Source organism: Odocoileus virginianus, chromosome 6, assembly GCF_023699985.2.
Source record: "Odocoileus virginianus isolate 20LAN1187 ecotype Illinois chromosome 6, Ovbor_1.2, whole genome shotgun sequence".
NCBI lineage: Eukaryota > Metazoa > Chordata > Mammalia > Artiodactyla > Cervidae > Odocoileus > Odocoileus virginianus.
The window spans coordinates 36495444-36517403 of record NC_069679.1 but is presented as its reverse complement, the minus strand read 5'-3'; the positions used below and the strand labels follow the sequence as shown (position 1 = coordinate 36517403).

At 39.8% G+C, this 21960-nt stretch overlaps 1 protein-coding gene across 8 annotated transcripts in view; it reads left to right on the top strand.

Annotated features, from left to right (window-relative positions):
• Positions 1-21960, top strand: part of TLN2 (talin 2) — a 481890-nt gene that overhangs the window by 306040 nt on the left and 153890 nt on the right. For all 8 annotated transcript variants that reach the window (XM_070469184.1, XM_070469188.1, XM_070469186.1 and 5 more), the window contains 5 exons: positions 707-811; positions 14812-14967; positions 17958-18059; positions 19055-19131; positions 21579-21759. In XM_070469184.1, the coding sequence (XP_070325285.1) occupies positions 707-811; positions 14812-14967; positions 17958-18059; positions 19055-19131; positions 21579-21759 (621 nt within the window). The remainder of the gene's footprint in view (positions 1-706; positions 812-14811; positions 14968-17957; positions 18060-19054; positions 19132-21578; positions 21760-21960) is intronic.

The window sequence follows — 21960 nt, the reverse complement described above, 5'->3', positions numbered from 1 at the left end:
TGTACCAAGGAAGAAGCTACAAGGAGCTTTTTTTTAATCCTGAGGTTTGTTTTTTGCACCTTAGAATCTGGGAACTGGTGTCTTTTTAAAAATCCAGATTTATTCTAAAATTCAGTTATCTATTCTAGGCAACCAGTAAGAAAAGCTTTGTCATCACCTTTGCCAGGAAACACTCACTCTAGTGAATCCAAAATATCAGAGTCTTCTTTGGCATTGAAATGTAAATATAAATTGAAAGGGATAAATTTCATGTGTATAAAACATAGTTTTTAATCCAGTATTGTTTCCACACACTGAGATGTCTAGGCTTTTATATGTCATGCTGTTTGAAAAATTTTATCTTTTGCCTGTGTGTTAGAATGATAGCTCTCCCAGGACAAGAACATTTCTCTAGTCCTCATTTAAAGTGTTGGTCCTGAACCTTTTGGAACATAAAATGCTTTGAAAATTAGGTTACAGTTACGGCCCCTGTTCCTGTCACACTGCACATGCATGAATTGTTCCCTATAATGCAAAACCTATAGGGGATTTGGGCTCACATTCTAGTTAAGAAGCCTTGCATTAGCGCTTATTGTGTGCTCTGACCCTCGGTCATCAGGGACACGCATCTACAAATAAATAGACGCCATGTGGAGTGGTACCTCTCACTAAGTCCACGTGTGGCCAGAGCTGCAGTAACTGGTCCCTGCCTCTGTCACTTTTGTAGGAGCACAAGAACTGTGGGGAGATGAGCGAAATAGAAGCCAAAGTCAAGTATGTCAAGTTGGCCCGGTCCCTTCGGACATATGGAGTGTCCTTCTTCCTGGTGAAGGTGAGTTGGGTGTGGTGGAGGGAGCATTTATCTTTACCACTTCTTTAGTTAAAAGTGTTCACTGATAAGCTTGGTAGTAGTCCCTTTTTTGTTGTTGTTTAGTTACTCAGTATTGTCCCTTTGTGACCCCACAGACTGCAGCATGCCAGGCTTCCCTGTCCTTCAGCATTTCCCAGAGCATGCTCAAATTCATGTCGGTTGAGTCGGTAATGCCCTCCAACCATCTCATCCTCTGTAGTCCCCTTCTCCTGCTTTCTATCTTTCCCAGGATCATGTGGTCTTTTCCAATGAGTTGGCTCTTCGCATGAGGTGGCCAAAGTATTGGAGCTTTAGCTTCAGCATCAGTTCTTTCAATGAATATTCAGTGTTGATTTCCTTTAAAATTGACTGGTTTGATCTCCTTGCAGTCCAAGAGACTCTCAAGAGTCAAGGGGTAGTCCCCAGACCCCTAGCATTTGCACATGCAGCATCTTGGCAGTAGTGACCTGAGTTAAGCAGTGGGACAGACATGAAGTATAAGAGCTATTAGGCTGGTGAGTGAGCCTGGCTGCCCTCAGGCCTGAGAACAGCTGTGTCTTGGCTCTGCTCTCTGTCACTACTGTAAAGTCCCCAAAGGAATGCCTTTACTTTTCCTTGCTAGTGCTTTCCCCTAAGAATGTTTCACTTACGTTATCAGGAGTGCCCTGGACTAGGAAGTTTGTTGACCGCAAACTTAATGGTACTTACTTTGTATCCTGTTAGATGGGTTTGCAGATTTTCTGTGGCCTTCAGATCTGTTTTTTCTTGCAAATTGCTGGTCTTCCAACCTAGAGGGACAGAGATGGGTCTTTGAAATTCAGCTTATGAACAAACGGAGAGTGTGTTCTTGAGTTGACGAGGAAACTCTTCCAGTAACTTCCTCATTTTTACATCCTGTCCTGGAGAATGTTCCATGTGTACTTGAAAAGAATGTGTAATCTGCTGCTTTTGAATGGAATGCTCTGTAACTATCAATTTAAGTTCATCTGGTCTAATGTTTCGTTTAAGGACTGTGTTTCCTTATTGATTTCTTTGTCTAAATGAACTGTCCATTGATATAAATGTGTTGTTAAACTCCCCCTGTATTATTGTGTCATTGTCAATTTCTCCTTTTTTCATGACTGTTAACATTTGTGTTTTATACTGAGGTGCTCCTATGTTGGGTACATATATATTTACAATTGTTATATTTTTTCTTGGATTGATCCTTTGATCATTGTGTAGTGTCCTTTGCCTCTTGTAAGATTCTTGACTTTAAAGTCTGTTTTGTCTAAGTGTTGCTACTCTGGCTTTCTTTTGATTTCCATTTGCATGGAATACCTTTTTCCATATCCTCACTTTAAATTTGTATGTATCTCTGGATCTGAAATGAGTCTCTTATAGGTGGCGTATATACAGGTCCTGTTTTTCTATCCATTCAGCTGTTCGGTGTTTTTTGGTTGGAGCATTTAGTCTGTTTGCATTTAAGCTAATTATCACTATGTGTACTTCTATTGGGCTTCCCTTGTGGCTCAGCTGGTAAAGAATCCACCTGCAATGTGGGAGACCTGGGTTCAATCCCTGGGTTGGGAAGATCCCCTGGAGAAGGAAAAGGCTACCCACTCCAGTATTCTGGCCTGGAGAATTCCATGGACTGTATAGTCCATGGGGTTGCAAAGAGTTGGACAGGACTGAGCTGCTTTCACTTTTCATATTTCTATTACCATTTCACTAGTTGTTTTGGATTTGTTTTTTCCCCTTTCTTATTTTGTTCTCTTCTGATTTGATGACTATCTTTTGTGTTGGGTTTGGATTCTTTTTTCTTTTTTTGTCAGTATATATCTATTATAGATTTTGGTCTTGTGGTTACCATGAGGTTTTTATATAGCAGCGTAGGTATATACCTATTTGTTTTAAGTTACTAATCTCTTAATTACAAATACATTTTAGATCCTCTGCATTTTGTACTCTTCTGTCCTCATGATTACTGTTTTTCATATTGTATTTTGCATTTAATTGTTTTGTGTATCCCTTAACTGCTTATTGTGGATACAGATAGTTTTACTACTTTTGTCTTTTAACCTCCTTACTAGTTGTATGTGGATGATTTCCTACTTTTATTGTATATTTGCCTTTACCAGTGAGCTTTTTCGTTGTAACTTCCTTCTTTTTAGTTGTGGACTTTTCTTTTCCACCTAGAGAAGATCCTTTAGCGTTTGTTGTAAAGCTGGTTTGGTGGTGCTGAATTCTTTCAGCTTTTTCTTGTCTGTAAAGCTTTTGATTTATTCATCAAATGTTAGTGAGAGCCTTGCTGGGTAGAGTATTCTTGGTTGTAGGTTCTTCTCTTTTATCACTTTAAGTATATTGTGCCACTCTCTTTTGGCCTGCAGAGTTTTGGCTGAGAAATCAGTAGGTAGTCTTATGGGAATTCCTTGTGTATTATCTGTTGCTTTTCCTTTGTTGCTTTTAATATTCTCACTTAAAATGCTCTCATAACAGCTTAAAGAAGGTAATTATGTGAAGTAATGGATGTCTTAATATTCTGTGGTAATCTTTTCTCAATATTTACACATATCAAATCATTATACTACACACCTTAAACTTATATAATGTTCTGAATCAGCTATATCTAAATAAAATTAGAAAAGATGGCATCATGTGATTATTTTAAATAAAACTCCTAAGGTGTTTGATAAAATTCAACTATTCATTATAAAAATTTCTGTAAAATTCTAGAATACAAATATACTTTCTCAATAGGATAGAATGTTTTAAACCTATCACCAGTATTCTACTCAACAGAGAAGTGCTAGAGAGAAACTTACAGAAATTGAGATCAGAGCAAGTTACCCTTTAACATTATTTTGTACATTCTAGGAAGTGTGGTAATATGTAAAAAAAAAATTTTTTTAATACATATCTTTAGGAAATGAAAAAAAAATATTATTAATATTTGCTATGTTTGTTTATCTTTTAGTGAAGATATGCAGAATCATATTTTTAACTATTTACTTTGAAATAACCATAGATTCACAGGAACTTGGAAAAACAACAGAGAGAATAAAAAAGTCAGAGTAACAAGTATAGGTAAAGATGTAAGGAAACTGGAATCCTCATATACTGCTGGTAGGAAAGTAACATGGTGCAGTCACCTTAGAAAACAGTCTGGCAGTTCCTCAAATGAGATGCCATATGACCCACCAGTTCTACTTCTGGGTATATATGCCTAAGAGTATTCAAAGCATATATTCACAGAAAAATTTGTACATGAAAGTGTACAGCTGCATTTAGACAAATGCTGAAAATAACATATTCATCATCTGATGAATGGATGAACAAAATGTCATATATCCATGAGGTGAAATATTAATTGGTCATAAAATGAAATGAAGTGTACTGCTTCATACTACAGCATGGATAAATTTTGGAACTGTTATGTGAAGTGAAGTAAGATTTCTTCACAAGAAATCCTATCACAAGATTTCTTTGGTATAGAATGTCCAGAAAAGGCAAATCCACAGAGACAGAAAGTGTACTGCTGAAATGAAGTGTACTGCTTCATACTACAGCATGGATAAATTTTGGAACTGTTATGTGAAGTGAAGTAAGATTTCTTCACAAGAAATCCTATCACAAGATTTCTTTGGTATAGAATGTCCAGAAAAGGCAAATCCACAGAGACAGAAAGTGTACTGCTGAAATGAAGTGTACTGCTTCATACTACAGCATGGATAAATTTTGGAACTGTTATGTGAAGTGAAGTAAGATTTCTTCACAAGAAATCCTATCACAAGATTTCTTTGGTATAGAATGTCCAGAAAAGGCAAATCCACAGAGACAGAAAGTAGATTAATGGTTGCTTAAGAGTGGGGTGGGATCATGGGACATAGGTGAGTAATAACTAATGGTACAGGAATTTTTTTTTTTTTTTTAGGTGATGAGCATGTTTTAAAATTGACCATGGTGATAGTCACACATATCTGTAAAGATACCAAAATCCACTGAATCAGATACTTTAAATGGGTGAATTGTATGGTATGTGAATTATACCTCAGTAGCATTTTAGAAATTCTAAAGATGCTGAGAGTTCTCTTATCATCAATTTTCCCTCAATGGTAACATGCCACTAGTACAATGTCACAACCAAGCAATCGCCTTGGTACATACAGTTCATAGACCTTAATCATATTTTGTGTTCTATGTTGTTCACTTATGTGTGTGTGTTTAGTTCTGTGCAGCTTTCTCACAAGTGTAGATTTGTGTTACCACCACTGTAGTTAAGATATTGAACTCTCATCCATTGAGAATACCTTGTGCTACCTTTTTATGGCCATAGACACCCCCCACCCCTTCCTGCTTCTCCTCACACCCTACTCCCTTTCCCTGGTCTCTTTACCCACTAGCAACCTCTAATTTCTTGTCTGTCTCAATAATTTTGTTATTTCAAGAGTACCACATGAGTGGAATCATACAGTACATAAATTTTTTACTTCTTTTTTTCATTTAGTAGAAATCCCTTAAGATCTATCCAAGTCATAATGTTTATCAATAGTCCATCACTTTTTATTGCTGAATAGTATTCTGTAATGGAAGTAGCAGTTTGTTTAGTCATTCATCTCTGAAGGACATTTGGGTTGTTTCTAGTTTGTGGCTATTATGAACAAAGCTGCTATAAATATTTGTGTATAGATTTTTGTGTGAATGAAGTGTGCAATTCACTGGGATAAATGCCCAAGAGTACATTGCTGAGCCATATGGTAAGAACACATTAAGCGTTATAACAAACAGCCAGACTATTTTCCAGAGTGACTATACCATTTTACATTCTTACCAGCAAAATATGAGTGGTCCAGTTTCTTATCATCCTCTCCAGCATTTGGTGTTATCATTTTTTTTTTTTGTAATTTTAGCCTTTCTGATGTGTTTTATGAAATTTTTTACATTTTGCATTTCCCTAATGGCTAATGATTTTGAACATCTTTTCCTGTGCTTATTTGTCATCTGTATATCCCCTTCAGTGAAATGTCTGTTCACAGTTTTTTTTGGCCAGTTTTCTAGTTAGATTTTTTTTTTTTTCTTACTGTTGAAATTTAAGAGTTCTTTATATATTCTGGATCCAAGTCCTTCATTGAATGTGATTTGCAAATATTTTTTCATGGTCTGCAGCTTGTGTTTTTATCCTCTTGACAAGGTCTTTCACAGAATTTTGTTGTTGTTTAGTCACTAAGTCATGTCCGACCCTTTGTAACCACTTGGACTGCAGCAGCCAGACTTGAATACACATTCTTAATTTAGATGACAAGTGTTTTTATCATTTTTTTCCTTTTTATGTATCTTAAGTGTTACATCTAAGAGTTTCTGTCTGTTACTTCCCTTGGTGATCCAGTGGTTAAGAATTTGCCTCCCAATGCCGGGGACACAGATTTGATCCCTGGTCCAGGAACTAAGATCTAACATGCCGTGGGGCAGCTAAGCCCATGTGGGCTCTACTGAGCCCACACTCTGGAGCCACAAGCTGCACCTACTGAGGTCCGCATGCCCTAGAGCTTGTGCTGTACAAAAACAGAAGACACTGCAGTGAGAAGCCCACACACTGCAACCAGAGAGTGGCCCCCACTGGCTGCAACTTGAGAAAGACCACACAAAGTCATGGAGACCCAGTGCAGCCAAACTAAGTAAATAAAAAACTTTAAAAGCAGGAAAACTCAAAAACAAATAATAAAAAAAAAAAAATAGAAAGAGCTCTAACTCTAGGCTCCAAAGATTGTCTCCCATGTTTACTTCTAAATACTTTATGGTTTTGCTTTATGTCCTTGGTCCATTTTGAGTTTTTGTATAAAGTGTGAAGATTTTAGATCAAGGTTCATTTTTGACCTGTGGATGTCCAATTGCCCGAGTACTGTTTGTTGAAAGGTGTTTTCCCCGTTGTATTGCTTCTGTATCCTTGTCAAATTAATTTGAATATATTGCTGTGGATCTATTTCTGGGTGCCCTAATCAGTTTTGCTGATTTGTGTATCTGTCCTTCTGCTGATATCACACTGTCCTGATCACTTTAACTGTATAGTAAGCCTTAACATCAACATGAATGATTCCTTTCACTTTTTTCTTATTTTTTAGAATTGTTTAGCTACTTTAGATCCTTTTCCTTTCCATGAACATGTTAGAAAAACCTTGTCTATATCCACAAAAAAAAACTTGGCTGGGATTTTGATGGGCACTGCATCGAAATTATAGATCAATTGAGGGAGAGTTAATAACTTTACGATGTTGAGTTTTTCAGTCTATGAACATGGTATTAGATCCTCTTTGATTTCTTTCAACATTTTGTAATTTTCAGTGTGCATATACTTGTACATGTTATAACAATGTACAGAGTCATTTAAAATTTTTAGATTTATTTTTAAATTCAGTGAATAGATCAAGTAAGTTTACATGACATATGTCAAAAACATGAAATAACCCATGTGTGTATGTATAAATGTGTGCAACCATTTAGAATATATGGTAAAAAGAGATCACACACAGAATAGCAGACATACACACAAAATTGTTTGGTTAAGGGGTAGAATGTGTTTTAATGGCATAAAAAACAGATTTCTCTAGGCCTTCAATTTCAACATACCATTAAATCTTGAAGGAAGTTCATTGGCATAATTTAAGAAGTTAAAAGGGAATGATTCATTCATTATTTGAATAGGCTATTCGAAATCCTAAATTTAAAAACTCAATGAAATTATAATTTACAACATGTAGATATTGATATTGAACACAATTATACCACACAGTCTTCAGATCAATCACATATATTTTGAGAGCACGAGTATGATAGGTTTATAGATCCTTCCATCATATTTCCTTCTATATTGGTGAACATTTTGTCCCCATTTGTAAATTCAAGAAACATGGATCATGTAGTTCTATAGTATTAACTTTTGGAAAAAAGTAGACTAACCTAGTTCAGCCCCATGTTGTTCAAGGGTCAGCTGTACTTCATGCTATATTTTTTACTGTTATAATAGAAAGTGCTTGGGTGTTGGAGTTGGGAAGATTGGCCTAGAATTCTTGATGTAATATTGTCTCTGTGAGAAATAGCAGAAATGCATGACTTGGAGAGACATCTTTAACCTTCTTAAATCTCAGTTTCTTCATGTGAAAAATGGGAATTATAATTCTTTTTCATTTTAAGTAGTGTATTGACAGGTTCAGATGAAGAATCTGACAGGTCTTTTTTTTCCATTTATTGTTGTTGTTGTTGTTGTTTTAATTGGAGAATAATTGCTTTACAATGTTGTGTTAGTTTTTTGCTGAATATTAACATGAATCAGCTATATGAGTACATATATCCCCTCCATCCCACCCCCCACCCCCACCCCTGTAGGTCATCACAGAGCTCTAATGAAGATTAAGTGAAATAATGTATGTAAATAAATATAGTAGCTGGAAGGTAGGGATATTTAGTAAATTTTAGGTTATCCAACTTCTTAGCCCTCCTTACAGTTTCCTAATTCCTGGCCCCTGAGTCCTCCAACTTTTAATTGGCTTTTAGAATCATGATCCAGAGCAGGGGTTGGCAAACGTTTTTAATAAAGGGCCAGATAGTCAATGTCTTAGATAACTGCTGGCCGTGCCGCTCCTCTCTGTGCTTATAGCCCAGAAGCAGTAGGCAATATGTAAATAAATGAGCTTGGTTATGTTCCTGTAAAGTTTAATTTATGGACTATGAAATATATTGTTTTCACTTTTCATGAAGTATTATTCCTCTTTTGATTTTCTTTCAACTCCGTAGAAATAGAAAATTTACTCTTAGTTCTCATGCCAAAAAAATCGGGGGTGATGGGGCAGAAAACTGGCTTTAGTGCCTGTCAGTTTGCGGCCCCAACAGGGAGGGTGACTCATGAGCCTTCTGTACGACAGTGTTCTCAGTGGCTAAGAACAGGCACTCTGAAAGGAAGGTCCTGGGTTTCAAACTCTGGCTTTGCCACCTACTTTGACCTTCCATAAGTTACTTTACTTTCATTTCTAAACTTCAGTTTGCTAACCTAGGATGTTGACTTTTTATGAGGTTTAAAGGAAATAATATAGAAAAGGAGACACTTGTACAAATGATTTCAATAGATAGGAGCTGTAAACATCTAGTCTTCCTCTTTCATTGAAATCTTTTGCACTTTATCTTAATAAGATTTTCAAAACCCCATAAGGAACAGTAAGGTGTTTCCCATGACTTGCAAAAGATCTTGTTTCTTTGCAAGAAATCCTTGTGTAAACCTTCCGATTTATAAATTTGCCTTTAACTTTCCTTGCAACCGCAACCAGAGCCTTGAGGTGAGAAACCTGGGGAGCTAACCCTCTTCTCTCTGAACTGTAAAAGCATCACAGAATGCATTCAAAGCATCTCAGAATCATGAATTAAATCAAAATGAATTGCCAGTTATTTTTAGGGAGAGAAACAGCTAATGAACAGAGTCTTTAACACCATTTTGCTTCTGAGCAGTCATCCCTCTCTGCCATGTGCCTAAAAGATTAAACCAAAAAGCATCCTGATGACACAGCGGAGCACACACGGCAGCGCTTTGGCAGGAAGCCAGTTTAGACTCTGGCGAGCACAGCAGGATCCTGGACTTAGGCCACGCTGAAGTCGGGCTTCGAGCCAAAGCATGCCCACAGCTTAGCCCACTGGCATCCCTCCACCCCAGTCTGAACCTGATGTAAGCACAGGTGATGTAAGAACCAGCCAGTATACACACCTGCAAGAAGAGCCCAAGGCTAAGCAGACTTGATCACAGCCAGCTGCCAGGACTCAATCCATAGTAACGGCTAAGAGCTGCTTGAAAGAGGATCTCAGTCCTCAGTGCGTTCTCAGTCCCGTCTGACTCTCTACAACCTTGTGGACTGTATCCTGCCAGGCTTCTCTGTCCATGGGATTCTCCAGGCAAGAATACTGGAGTGGGTTGCCACTCCCTTCTCTAGGGAATCTTCCTGACCCAGGGATCAAAACTATAGCTTCTGCATTGCAAGCCACTTCTTTGCCTCTGCACCACTTGGGAAGCCCCTGAAAGAGGAAAGGCTGGGCTTATTAGTGGATCCTACCTCTCCTTGGTAGAATACGTATCTTCTCCTGCCTTTAAGGTATGCAAGTTTGACACCTCAGAACAAAACCAACTTGATGAGGATTGCCTCAAGAGAGAAGTTGCTAGGTAGCTGACAGAATCGCAACCACAGTCTCCATGTGTCTGTGCACAAAAGAGCTGGGTCTTCACTGGATCCTGCCTAGCCTGCTGTCTTCTCCCAGAGATAAAAGGATAGTGGTGTCTGCAGTTGGAAGACTGGACAGGAGAGGTATGTGGTGGACTGAGATTCTAGATTTAGGGAGGAAGGGGGAACCTTATTGCCTCTGGACTGTCTCCTATTATGTAGGTTTGCCACTAAGGGTCTAAGGCAGGTCCTCTCTTGGGGGAGCCCCTAAATCAGTAGCACAGAGCCAAGCCTTGCTGTTTTAACTTTCCCCAGCTGCTTTGCATTTTGTGGGTAGACTCAAAAATGATAGTGTCCCTTGATGGTGGTCTCTGTTGCTGAGTGACAGTATTTTCTGAGTTTCTTTGATACCCTCTTCCCCCACCCCCAGTTATGAACTTGTACTGGAATGCCCACTGCAAGTTCTTTGCTTGTTCACTGTGGTTTCCTCTCCCAGACCAGAAAGATTTCAACAGGAGTTGGGGCATCCATCAGGATCCTGTGTTGCCTCACCCCAAAGCCCCTCACTGGGGAGGTGCAGATTTGAGAGCAGAAAGGCAACAGCTGCAAACCATATTTTATTTCTGATCTTCTTCCTAGGCCCAGCAGCTGGGCTGGTGCCAACCCTGTATGACTAAACCAGTGGCTCCTGAAGCCAAATGATGCTGACTGGCATGGTCCACCCTGCACTGATTTCACCCCTGGTGGAGCTGGCCTCTCTACAAAGGATCTGACTCTTCCCTGACTTTTCCCTAAGGACTCGGAGGTTCTTATATTCTCCTTCTCAGACACCCACTCAGATTCCTAATGCCTTTATCTCCTACTCTTGGGAGGAAGCTGGAGGTGTGCTGTGACCTTCAGTGTCTGATGGTTTGTGAACTGCCCACGGAGACAGGGAGGGGTATTTTTGCATTTTCTCTAATTGTTTCCTTCAGAAGTAGTAAACTGATAGACAGTCTCTTAAAGTCAGAGATCTTTTTGAATTCAGATGTTTTGAACTAAGACCTGTGTTCTAATCCTGGCTTTATCACTTATTATCATAGCTGGTCCCTTCATTTCAAGGTGGGGAAGTTGATGGTGCTGATGATGGCAACATTTGAGGGACTTCTGAAAATTAATGATAATATTTATTAAGCACCTGTCACACTACTGGTTTAAGTACCTGTCCTCTTGCACAAACATCCACATATACTTGCACACTTTGTGCTAATTTGTATGCATATTGCTTTTGTAGTGGTGGTATGGGAATTGCTAGATATTTACAAATAGTTTTGAAAAGTTTGTTTTTTCCTGACCGCTAGAAATGTGTTTAAGTTAAATTTTTGGAGTAAGGAAATGCACAGGACAATAATACAAACCATGTGAGATGATCATTGCTACCATTTTATCATGTAGTGCATTTTCTAAAAAAAAGATGTTTAAAATTTTATTTCATAGGATCATGCTGTACAAACTTTTTTAATGTGAATAATTTATTATCATGAATCCAGTTGTTTTTCTGTACTATGGTTTGTAATAGTTGTAGAGTAGGGATTCCCAGGTGGCTCAGTGGTAAATACACTTGCCGAGGCAGGAGGCACAGGTCCGATGCCTAGGTCAGGAAGATCCCCTGGCGGAGGAAATGGCAACCCATTCCAGGTCAGGACAATTTCATGGAGGGAAGATCCTGGAGGGCTAACTGTCCATGGGGTTACAGAGTCAGACACGACTGAGCATGGTTACACACCATTGTAGAATAGTCTTTTATTTGGAATATCATAATCATCAAATCTCGTAGTTGACATTTTTGGTTATTTGTAGTTTTTGCTCTGAAAAACTCTAGTTGAGCCTTCTTGCTTTGTTATCTTTATACACATTTGTAACTTCTTTTTTAATAAGTTTCTAAAAGCAAGTTGGACTAAAAGTAGGAATATTTTTAAAGCTTTGAATTGTTATCAACAAATTTTCTTCCATAGAGGTTTTGCCGTTTTAAATGACCATCAATAGTGGTCTTCTTTTATACCTTCTTTAATTGAGCATCAATTTTGTAAAAAATAAACTATTATTTATCTAATTTCTTCTTATGGCTTATTAACTAGTTACTTTATATTTTAAGCATTTTCTGATCATGTTCTTTGCCACTTACGTTTGATTTATGATTCAGTTCTATTCAGTTCAGTTGCTCAGTCGTGTCCAACTCTTTGCGACCCCATGATAACCTCTGACATATAAAGCATATGAAATTTTTTATCATCATATTAGTTGTAAATATTTATTCACCAGTCATTTGTCTTTTAATTTTTTATGGTGAGCTGTCTTTTTCATTTCTCTTTTCAAAAGAAAATATATCAAAGTCTGTCTATTTTATAGTTAAAGCTTTTAGTCTTTTCCTTTATTTTGGCATTTGTGCTAGGCATTTCCACATCCCACCCCATCCCCCAGCCGGAATCACAAAAATATCCAACTGTATATTCTTTCTAAATTATTAATCTATCTTGAATTTGCTGTATCATGAGTATGAGGTCAGTTCAGTTCAGTGGCTCAGTCATGTCCGACTCTTTGAGGCCCCATGGACTACAGCATGCCAGGCTTCCCTGTCCTTCATCAACTCCCAGAGCCTACTCAAACTCATGTCCATCATATCAGTGATGCTATCCAACCAACTCATCCTCTGTCGTCCCCTTCTCCTCCCACCTTCAATCTTTCCCAGCATCAGGGTCCTTTCCAGTGAGTCAGTTCTTTGCATCAGGTGGCCAAAGTACTGGAGTTTCAGCTTCAGCATCAGTTCTTCCAGTGAATATTCAGGACTGATTTCCTTTAGGATGGACTGGTTGGATCTCCTTGCTGTTCAAGGGACTCTCAAGAGCCTTCTCCAATACCACAGTTCAAAAGCATCAATTTTTCGGTGCTCAGCTTTCTTTATAGTCCAGCTCTCACATCTACACTTGACTACTGGAAAAACCATAGCTTTGACTAGACGAACCTTTGTTGGCAAAGTAATGTCTCTGCTTTTTAATATGCTGTCTAGGTTGATCATAACTTTTCTTCCAAGGAGCAAGCATCTTTTAATTTCATGGCTGCAGACACCATCTGCAGTGATTTTGGAGCCCCCCCAAAATAAAGTGTCACTGTTTCCATTGTTTCACTATCTATTTCCCATGAAGTGATGGGACCAGATGCCATGATCTCAGTTTTCTGAATGTTGACTTTTAAGCCAACTTTATCACTCTCCTCTTTCACTTTCATCAAGACGCTCTTCAGTTCTTCTTCACTTTCTGCCATAAGGGTCTCATCTGCGTATCTGAGGTTACTGATATTTCTCCTGGCAGTCTTGATTCCAGCTTGTGTTCATCCAGCCCAGCATTTTGCATAATGTACTCTGCATATAAGTTAAATAAGCAGGGTGACAATATACAGCCTTGACATACTCCTTTTCCAATTTGGAACCAGTCTGTTGTTCCATGTCCACTTCTAATTGTTGCTTCTTGACCTGCATACATATTTCTCAGGAGGCAGGTCAGGTGGTCTGGTAGTCCCATCTCTTGAAGAATTTTCTACAGTTTGTTGTGATCCACACAGTCAAAGGCTTTGGCATAGTCAATAAAACAGAAATAGATGTTTTTCTGGAACTCTGTTGCTTTTTAGATGATCCAGCAGATGTTGGCAATTTGATCTCTGGTTCCTCTGCCTTTTCTAAAACCAGCTTGAACATCTGGAAGTTCACGGTACTGTTGAAGCCTGGCTTGGAGAATTTTGAGCATTGCTTTGCTAGCGTGTGAGATGAATGCAATTGTGCGGTAGTTTGAGCATTCTTTGGCATTGCCTTTCTTTGGGTTTGGAATGAAAACTGACCTTTTCCAGTCCTGTGGCCACTGCTGAGTTTCCAGGTTTGCTGACATATGTGCAGCACTTTCACAGCATCATCTTTTAGGATTTGAAATAGCTCAACTGGAGTTCTGTCACCTCCACTAGCTTTGTTCGTAGTGATGCTTCCTAAGGCCTACTTGACTTTGCATTCCAAGATGTCTGGCTTTAGGTAAGTGATCACACCATCATGGTTATCTAGGTCATGAAGATCTTTTTTGTATAGTTCTTCTATATATTCTTGCCACCTCTTCTGAATATCTTCTGCTTCTGTTAGGTCCATACCATTTCTGTCCTTTATTGTGCTCATCTTTGCATGAAATGAGGTAAGAATTATTATTTTAATAGGCATGATAATTGTTTCTTTAAAAACTTATTAAAACCTATCAAAATATTTTGAGTCCATGGGTACACATTAAAAATAACAAAACCCAAGTCTCCAGATGGAAATATATTTCAGGGAATATTTAAAAAAAAAAAAAAGAAAGCTGTGTTTAGTAATAAGAAGATACTACTCTGGCAATTTTAGTTAATTCTAAATAGCAGAAGTGCCATATTTAAATTCTATATTAACCTTTTTTTGTTACTCACTGAGGTGGCTACTGGGAGTTCACTTTAACTTCTTTTTCTCTGGATATGTTTTTTCTGTCACAGTCTCTGTTTTTGGAGCAGCCTGACCTTCTGGACAGTATCTCTCTGCAGAGAAAACTTGTGGATCTTTCCAATCTCTGTGGATCCTTCCAGTCTTCTGATAGCTCTGTTTTAGCTTCCATCCCTTTAATTTACGAGTCATTTATCTAGCCCTGCCTATTTTGAAACAGTGATGTAGGTTGACCGCAGGTAAAAAAATCACAACATCACTGATAACTTGGAAAAATTAGATGTATTCAGAGGAAGAGCACTGATTCTTTGTATCTCCTGTTTCAGGAAAAGATGAAAGGCAAGAACAAGCTGGTGCCTCGCCTGCTGGGGATCACCAAAGACTCAGTGATGCGCGTGGATGAAAAGACCAAGGAAGTGTTGCAGGAGTGGCCACTGACCACAGTCAAGCGCTGGGCAGCCTCACCCAAGAGCTTCACACTGGTAGGGACTGGCTGAAGGCAGTGAGTGGGCCAGCATGTTCTGGGTGATACCATGGGGCAGGGAAAACAATACAAGCCTATTGGAGAGGGATAGGTGGTGGGGGTCCCTAGGGCAGGGAGTGGGGGTAGCCACTGGTCTAGAAGTGAGGGAAATGTCTGGTCTCCTTGGCCACCTCTTTCTCTCTGGTCCTCTAAGGCTGGCTGAGTTCCTTAATTAGAAAGAGCCAGTCAAGGATGATTCTCAGTCTTCTGTGCCATCCCTAGCATACCCTAAAAAGCAGTTTGATGATGCTGTGAAGCCGTACGGACGCTTCTCATCTCTAGTTGTTTTAGAAGTTTCTAAATAAGCTCTTAAGAATTGTGACATCTTGCCAAGCTGTGTTTTCCCAGCCTGCCTGTGACGAGAACGTGCTGTACGGTGAAAATAGCACAGACTGTGGGGTAGTGTTCGAAGTCAGCTTTCCTTCCCCGTTCTATGCCTTTGCTCAGGTTACTCCTCTCTGAGCTTTAATGTCCTTGGTTGTGAAACGGGGGGAGTAATACCTGTTTCTCAGAGTTACCAGAATCAAATGAGACGATGATAACAGAACGCTCAAAGTGAAACATGCTGAATGTAGGGAGGATGTGTGTTTGTTCCAGACCTCTAAACCTCTGAATTCTTCCTCCCAACCTCAGTATCTGCTTTTAGCAAAGTATGCTGTGTGGCCCTCACTGTAGCCAACCACACTGATACATGAAAATCAGTAGTGCAATTATTTTGTAGTGTGTATTGAGCCATAAGAGAATCAGAAAGTGTTGAGATTTGTCACTTTCTTCAGAACTCCTAAATTTTACTATCCTCCAGCTCTCATGAACTCTTGAAATATCTGCATTGAGGCAAGATGTTACATCAGGGCATCAGAAAAAAAGGTATCAAGAAGGGGCCTTGGTGGGAATATTAATTATCTAATTTGAGCATTGATTGATAGACTCTTGCTGGTCAGGAGGAGTCTTCAGAAAACAAACCTTCCTTCCATTTAGGTCTACTTACCTGCCATGCTTTTTGAGTATAATTGTTTAAGTATTTCTTCTATATATTATACACTGACCACTACATGAGATGGTATTACTTTGGATTCAACCGTATAATAAGATTGAAGAAAACACATGAGGTGAAGGATATAATTTACTTCTGTTTTTATCCATCTCATTGTTCTTTCTCTTTCTAAAGTTCCCAGTTTTCTTTTGTTTTCATTTTCTTTGTGTTCAGAGAGTTTTTCTTAAGCCATTCTTTAAAGGTAAATCTGCTAGCAACAAATTCTTTAGTTTTCCTTTAGCTGAGAATGTTCTTATTTTCCCTTCATTCATGAAGATTAATTCTGCCAGATATAGAATTTGAGATCCTCAGTTCTTTTCTTTTTGCACTTGAAAAATATCATTCCACTTCTCTCTGACCTCTGCTGTTTCAGCATAGAAATTTTCTGTCATCGTGTTGGTGTTCATTTATAGGTAACATGCTGCTTTTCTATGGATGTTTTGAAGATTTTCTTTCTCTAGTTTTCATAAGTTCTTGGTGTGGATTTCTTAGGCTTATTCTGTTTTAGGGTTTGCTTAGCTTCTTGAATCTGTAGGCTTATGTCATTCACTAATTTTTAGAAGTTTTCAGTCCTTGTTTCTTTTAATATATATATATATATGTATATATTTTGGTCCAACACTCTACTTTCCTTCTGTGTTTCTGATGACATGGATATTAGGTCTTTTTTAAATTGTCCTACAGATCCCTGAAGCTCTGTTTTGTTTTGCCTGTGTTCTGTTGTTTCACTTGAGTAAATTTTATCAATCTATTTTCAAGCTGACTGGTTCTTTTCTTTATCATTTCCACAGTACTATTTTATCTATCCCATGAGATTTTTACTTAGGTTATAGCATTCTTTTATTCTCAAATTTCAGTCTGGTTCTTTATTATGACTTAAATTTCTTTGTTAACCCTCTTGTTTTCACTTGTTTCAAGAGATTTTGTAATTGTTGAAATATTTTTTATGATTCAAAATTTTAAAATTCTTACCAGAGAATTCCATCATCTGATTCATTTTGATATTGGCATCAGTTGATTATCTTTTTTTTCCTCTTATGTTGTATTCATCCTGGTTCTTGACATGCGTAGTGATTTTTAATTATATCCTATATGCTTTGGATTTTATATTAGGAGACTCTTGACCTTCTTTACATCTCTGTTTTTGTAGACAGTCACCTTGTTTAGGTTTAGTGTATAGTACAGTGTTCTGGCATACTTTTGTGGACTTGAGTTGCAATGGAAATTTATTTTCTGAGCCCTGGCAATGTTCTGGACTGCCCTGTTCTTCTGACATTGCTGGGGTTCCTGCTTAAAGCCTGCTAGTGCCGTCTGTGAGGGAAGAAAGTACTTCCTATGGCCACCTACTATTAATAGGTGACCTTTCTTAGGAAAACAGAAGGTGAGTGGAGGGGAGGGAGAGACAGGGCTTCGCTGTGGCCACGGCTGCAGAACGATCAGACCACCTGCCTGCCTGTGGACAAGGGCCGAAGATGGCCAGGCTTTCATTGCTTTGCAGCTGCCCATGAACAACTCGGTTGTGAAGCTGCTTGAGTCTCCCAATTAGGTCTTTGTTGAGCTTCCCATCTCCTGGTCCCTTGGCCAGAGAGAACAGACTTTCATAAGCTTTCTGTTGGAGTTTTCAAGTTTCAGGCCTCTCCAGCACCCAGCCTTGGAAATGTGGGATATAAAATAAAACTCAAGAACTCATCAGACTGTGGTCCCTCAAGTACTGAGGTCACCAGTCAATACACTTTTCCAGTTTTCAGAGCCCTTCCATTGTTTGTTGAATACATTTTAGGGTGTTCAGTTGTGTTTAGGGTAGATGAGCAAGAACAAGTGAATCTATGCCAGAACTTGTTCCAAGATTGGAACCCCTCACCTTTGAAACTGGTGATGTGACTGTATTTCTTCTAATATGGGTTTTTCCCCCCTAGGATTTTGGCGAGTATCAGGAAAGCTACTACTCCGTACAGACCACTGAAGGAGAGCAAATATCCCAGCTGATTGCAGGCTACATTGACATCATCCTCAAAAAGGTATTTAATACTGTGCAGATTAGACAGCACTTCTTTATTAAAAAGTCTCAGTTTAGATGATATAGCTACCTTGAAAATAAAAAACTCATGTAAAGTACTTGATGCACTAATGGAATCTTTAACATTAAGATTGCTTGAGTGTGCAGTCTTTGACCGCATATCCATTTCTAATTTTTCTGCAGCTCACATTTGTGTCATTGACTGCCAGGTAGTGAGCAATAGTGTATCATTTAGCTAATGAATGAGCCTAGCTCACCCCTCAGCATCTTCCTCTCGAGGTAATTGTTACATTTTCCTCATAGAAACTGGGTTGAGGGCCTAAAGGTTTTCTTTCATTTTTTCTCTTTCTCTCATCCAGTTTTAACGGGGGGGTGGGGTGGGGGGGGTGAGGGGGGTGTTATATGCCATAGTGGTACACAAAATAACCTTTCCTAAGGTTTCAAGATAGCACCCACTGAAATAGCCAAGTTCTAGTAGAGTGTTACTGTGTCTTAGTTTTGGCCACCTCATGCGAAGAGTTGACTCATTGGAAAAGACCCTGATGCTGGGAGGGATTGGGGGCAGGAGGAGATGGGGACAATAGAGGATGAGATGGCTGGATGGCATCACCGACTCGATGGGCATGAGTTTGAGTAAACTCTGGGAGTTGGTGATGGACAGGGAGGCCTGGCATGCTGCGAATTCATGGGGTCACAAAGAATCAGACACAGCTGAGCGACTGAACTGAACTGAATTTTAACTATATGAAATTGTCTGTGCAATAATATATACAGAAGGCATTATATTATATATAATATATTATATATATATATATAATACATTTCTTTTTCATTATAGCTATTGATTTTATTCACCTATCACTTATTAAATATCCCATACAAGGAATTTGGGATAACCTTAACGTACCTGCTTATGTGGCTCATTTTAAAAGGCCTCCTTAAAAGGATCTTGTGTCAAGACCTGCTAACTTTCATGTTTGTCTTGTTTTACCTCAGAAACAAAGTAAAGACAGATTTGGACTGGAGGGTGATGAGGAGTCAACTATGTTAGAAGAGTCCGTTTCCCCTAAAAAGTAAGTGTATTTAAAATCAGGGATAAGTGCCTTCTCCCATCATGGGCAGGTTTCCTCGGGCCAACTCTGGGCCAGTTGCCCTAAAGTCCTTCACATGGAGGAGGTGATAATGGATGAGACAGATGAGTCTTGCTTCTCAAAGTGTGGTCCCCAGACCATTATCATCACTGTTGGGGTGAGGGCGGCTGGGGATTTCAGGGAGACATGGAAGTCCATCTGGTACTTAATTCCATCTTTAGACATGGTAAGCCTTCATGTCCTGTTTTGAATTTCTGATTTAAATATCATAAACTGCATCATTATCATCAAAGCCTGGAGAGTGAATTCAATTCTGTATCTTTTGGGCTAGGGACCTACCCAGTAGGGGAATTTTTGTTTATGAGACACTTGTTACTGCCATGCTTGATAGACGTGTCATGAGGTAGCAAAGGGAAGTGGTAAGAGCATGGACCCTGGAGCCAGAGTTACTGGGTTTCAATCTGGGGTCTGTTTTTCAGTGTGTGGCCTTGGGGGCATTATGAGTTTTCTCTGTCTCCTTCATCTCATCTATAAAGTGAAAATAATGATTGATAGTACTACCTCATAAGTTAATTTTGATGCTTGAGTTCTTAATAATTCCTATAAAACTAATAAAGCACATTAAGCAATCTCTGGGACATAATACATGTTTGCTATTTTTATCATTATTTTAAATTTGGAACAGTCTCAATTTAGCCCCAGTTTGTAAATGAGGAAACTGAGATTTATTAAAATTTAGGAATAGGCAAGACTTGTTGAGAAACCTGTTCGCCCACTCCCTTGATGTTCATAGAGCATTGTAGTGACAGTTTTTCGTGTCTATACTGTGTGTCCTTCTTGCTGTCTTACTTGATCCCAGTAACATCCCCCATGGAAGAGGTAGGCTAGATCTTGCCGTCCTCAGACCGTGGATGAGGAATCTGAAGCTGCTGGAGGTTAGTTGAGATGCACAGCTGGGGCTGAGCCAGGACTGGGATTCAGGTCTGTGACATCTCCTCTAGGGCGCTGTCCTAGGGCAGCATCTTGAACTCGCCCAGTCATAGTCACTGTTTCTCTGCCTTGGCCGCTGTGTACCACTTTCTCACAGTTTGCATTGTAATCCTCTTGGAAGTGCTTCTTTATTTGTCCACTATTAGTATACAACTTGGAGCCAAATTTGATGTACTGCATTTCAAGTACTATTTGTTACCCCTGGCAAAAGACTTGAATTTCTTGGAGTTATTAATGACCATCAGATGAATGTTAGTAAGCTAGTGCTTCCTAATAGGGTGAGCTGTGCACTTCACAGGGTTCCACTGCACTTGAACTTCTCTTAGGAGAAGCTCAGTAAGTGTCTGTACCCTGAGTGCTGGGACCCTCCCCTGCCTGGCACTGTGGCAGCCCCTTCCCACTGCAGAGAGCATCACAGTCCAGGGAGATCCTCATCATGAGATCTTTCACTTCTCCCTGTATTAGACATTGGCTGAGATCTTGGAATGCAGCTGAGCTCTGAGAGGAGCCTTAGGTGCATCCTCTCTAGTGCCAGTTCCTCTGCAGATGTTAATGTCACTCCACAGATACCTGTCGATTGGTACCCTAGCTTGACTCACAACCTTTGCCCTAGGAAACAGGAAATGAACTGTGATGGTTCCAGAATCCTGGGACAGAAGCTCCTATGCCTTAATACAGCTAGTCACCAACCCTGCCCCACCCCCTCTACATCCCCCCACACAGACTCTCCCACATTCCCTGTGGGTCTGTCCTCTGGGTTATCAGATTCTTACCCTCATGTGCTAAAAGTCCTTTGCACTCACCTCTCATTCCAAGAAAATATCAAGAGGTAAAAACTTGAAATTTTTTTTTTACTAGATGCCCTGGGAATCTTCCCAGACTTAAGTTGAAATCATCTGAAAGAGGTACCAAGGTCAGCCAGTCATCAAGGCTCCACAGGTGTTGAAACATCCTCTGTGATCAGTGGCTTTCCACCTGGGGAAGGAGAGCTAAGCTGAGGGAGATGAGAACTTCATTTCCACATTTCTTCCTTCAAACTGAGGATTACTGATATCTGTCCCCAGGGCTTAGAATAGAACCTGGCATGCAGTAGATTTGTGTTGAATGAATGCTATTTCAGGTAGAATTTACCAAACACTACATCACTGTATCCAGAACATTCGCTTAGGCCTAGAACATCATTGTTTTCTGTGTCCTGAACAGCTAATACTGTAATGCCAGGAATTAATTACAGTACTGATGATATAAAAAGATTCTTTCATCTCGGAGTTTTGCTGAGCATTTTAGTGCAGTTCCCTCACTCATGACTCTGTATTTGCCTCTTTTAAATTGGTTGTCGTAGCATGAAGCACGAGGACTGCTGACACCTGTGGTATCAGGTGACGTGACGCTCCCCGTGAGCGGCCAGCTTGCAGTGACCACAGCGTCTGTCCCCGCAGGTCCACCATCTTGCAGCAGCAGTTCAATCGCACCGGGAAGGTGGAGCATGGTTCGGTGGCGCTGCCTGCTGTGATGCGCTCCGGCTCCAGCGGGCCTGAGACCTTCAACGTTGGCAGCATGCCCTCCCCACAGCAGCAGGTCATGGTTGGGCAGATGCACCGCGGCCACATGCCCCCACTGGTGAGGCTCCCAGGGGCCTTGCCCTGCCCGTCACCAGGCTGCCCCTGGTGCCCAGGGAGCAATACCAGCCTGGTGATGGGTTGTGTGTGTTATCCCCACTCTTGTTACTTCCTGTCTGCACCCTGGATCTTCAGCTGGGCAGTCCCAAATACCCAATTCCCAGTGTGTTTTCTTTTAAATGGGTGGCTCTGGCAGTGCTCT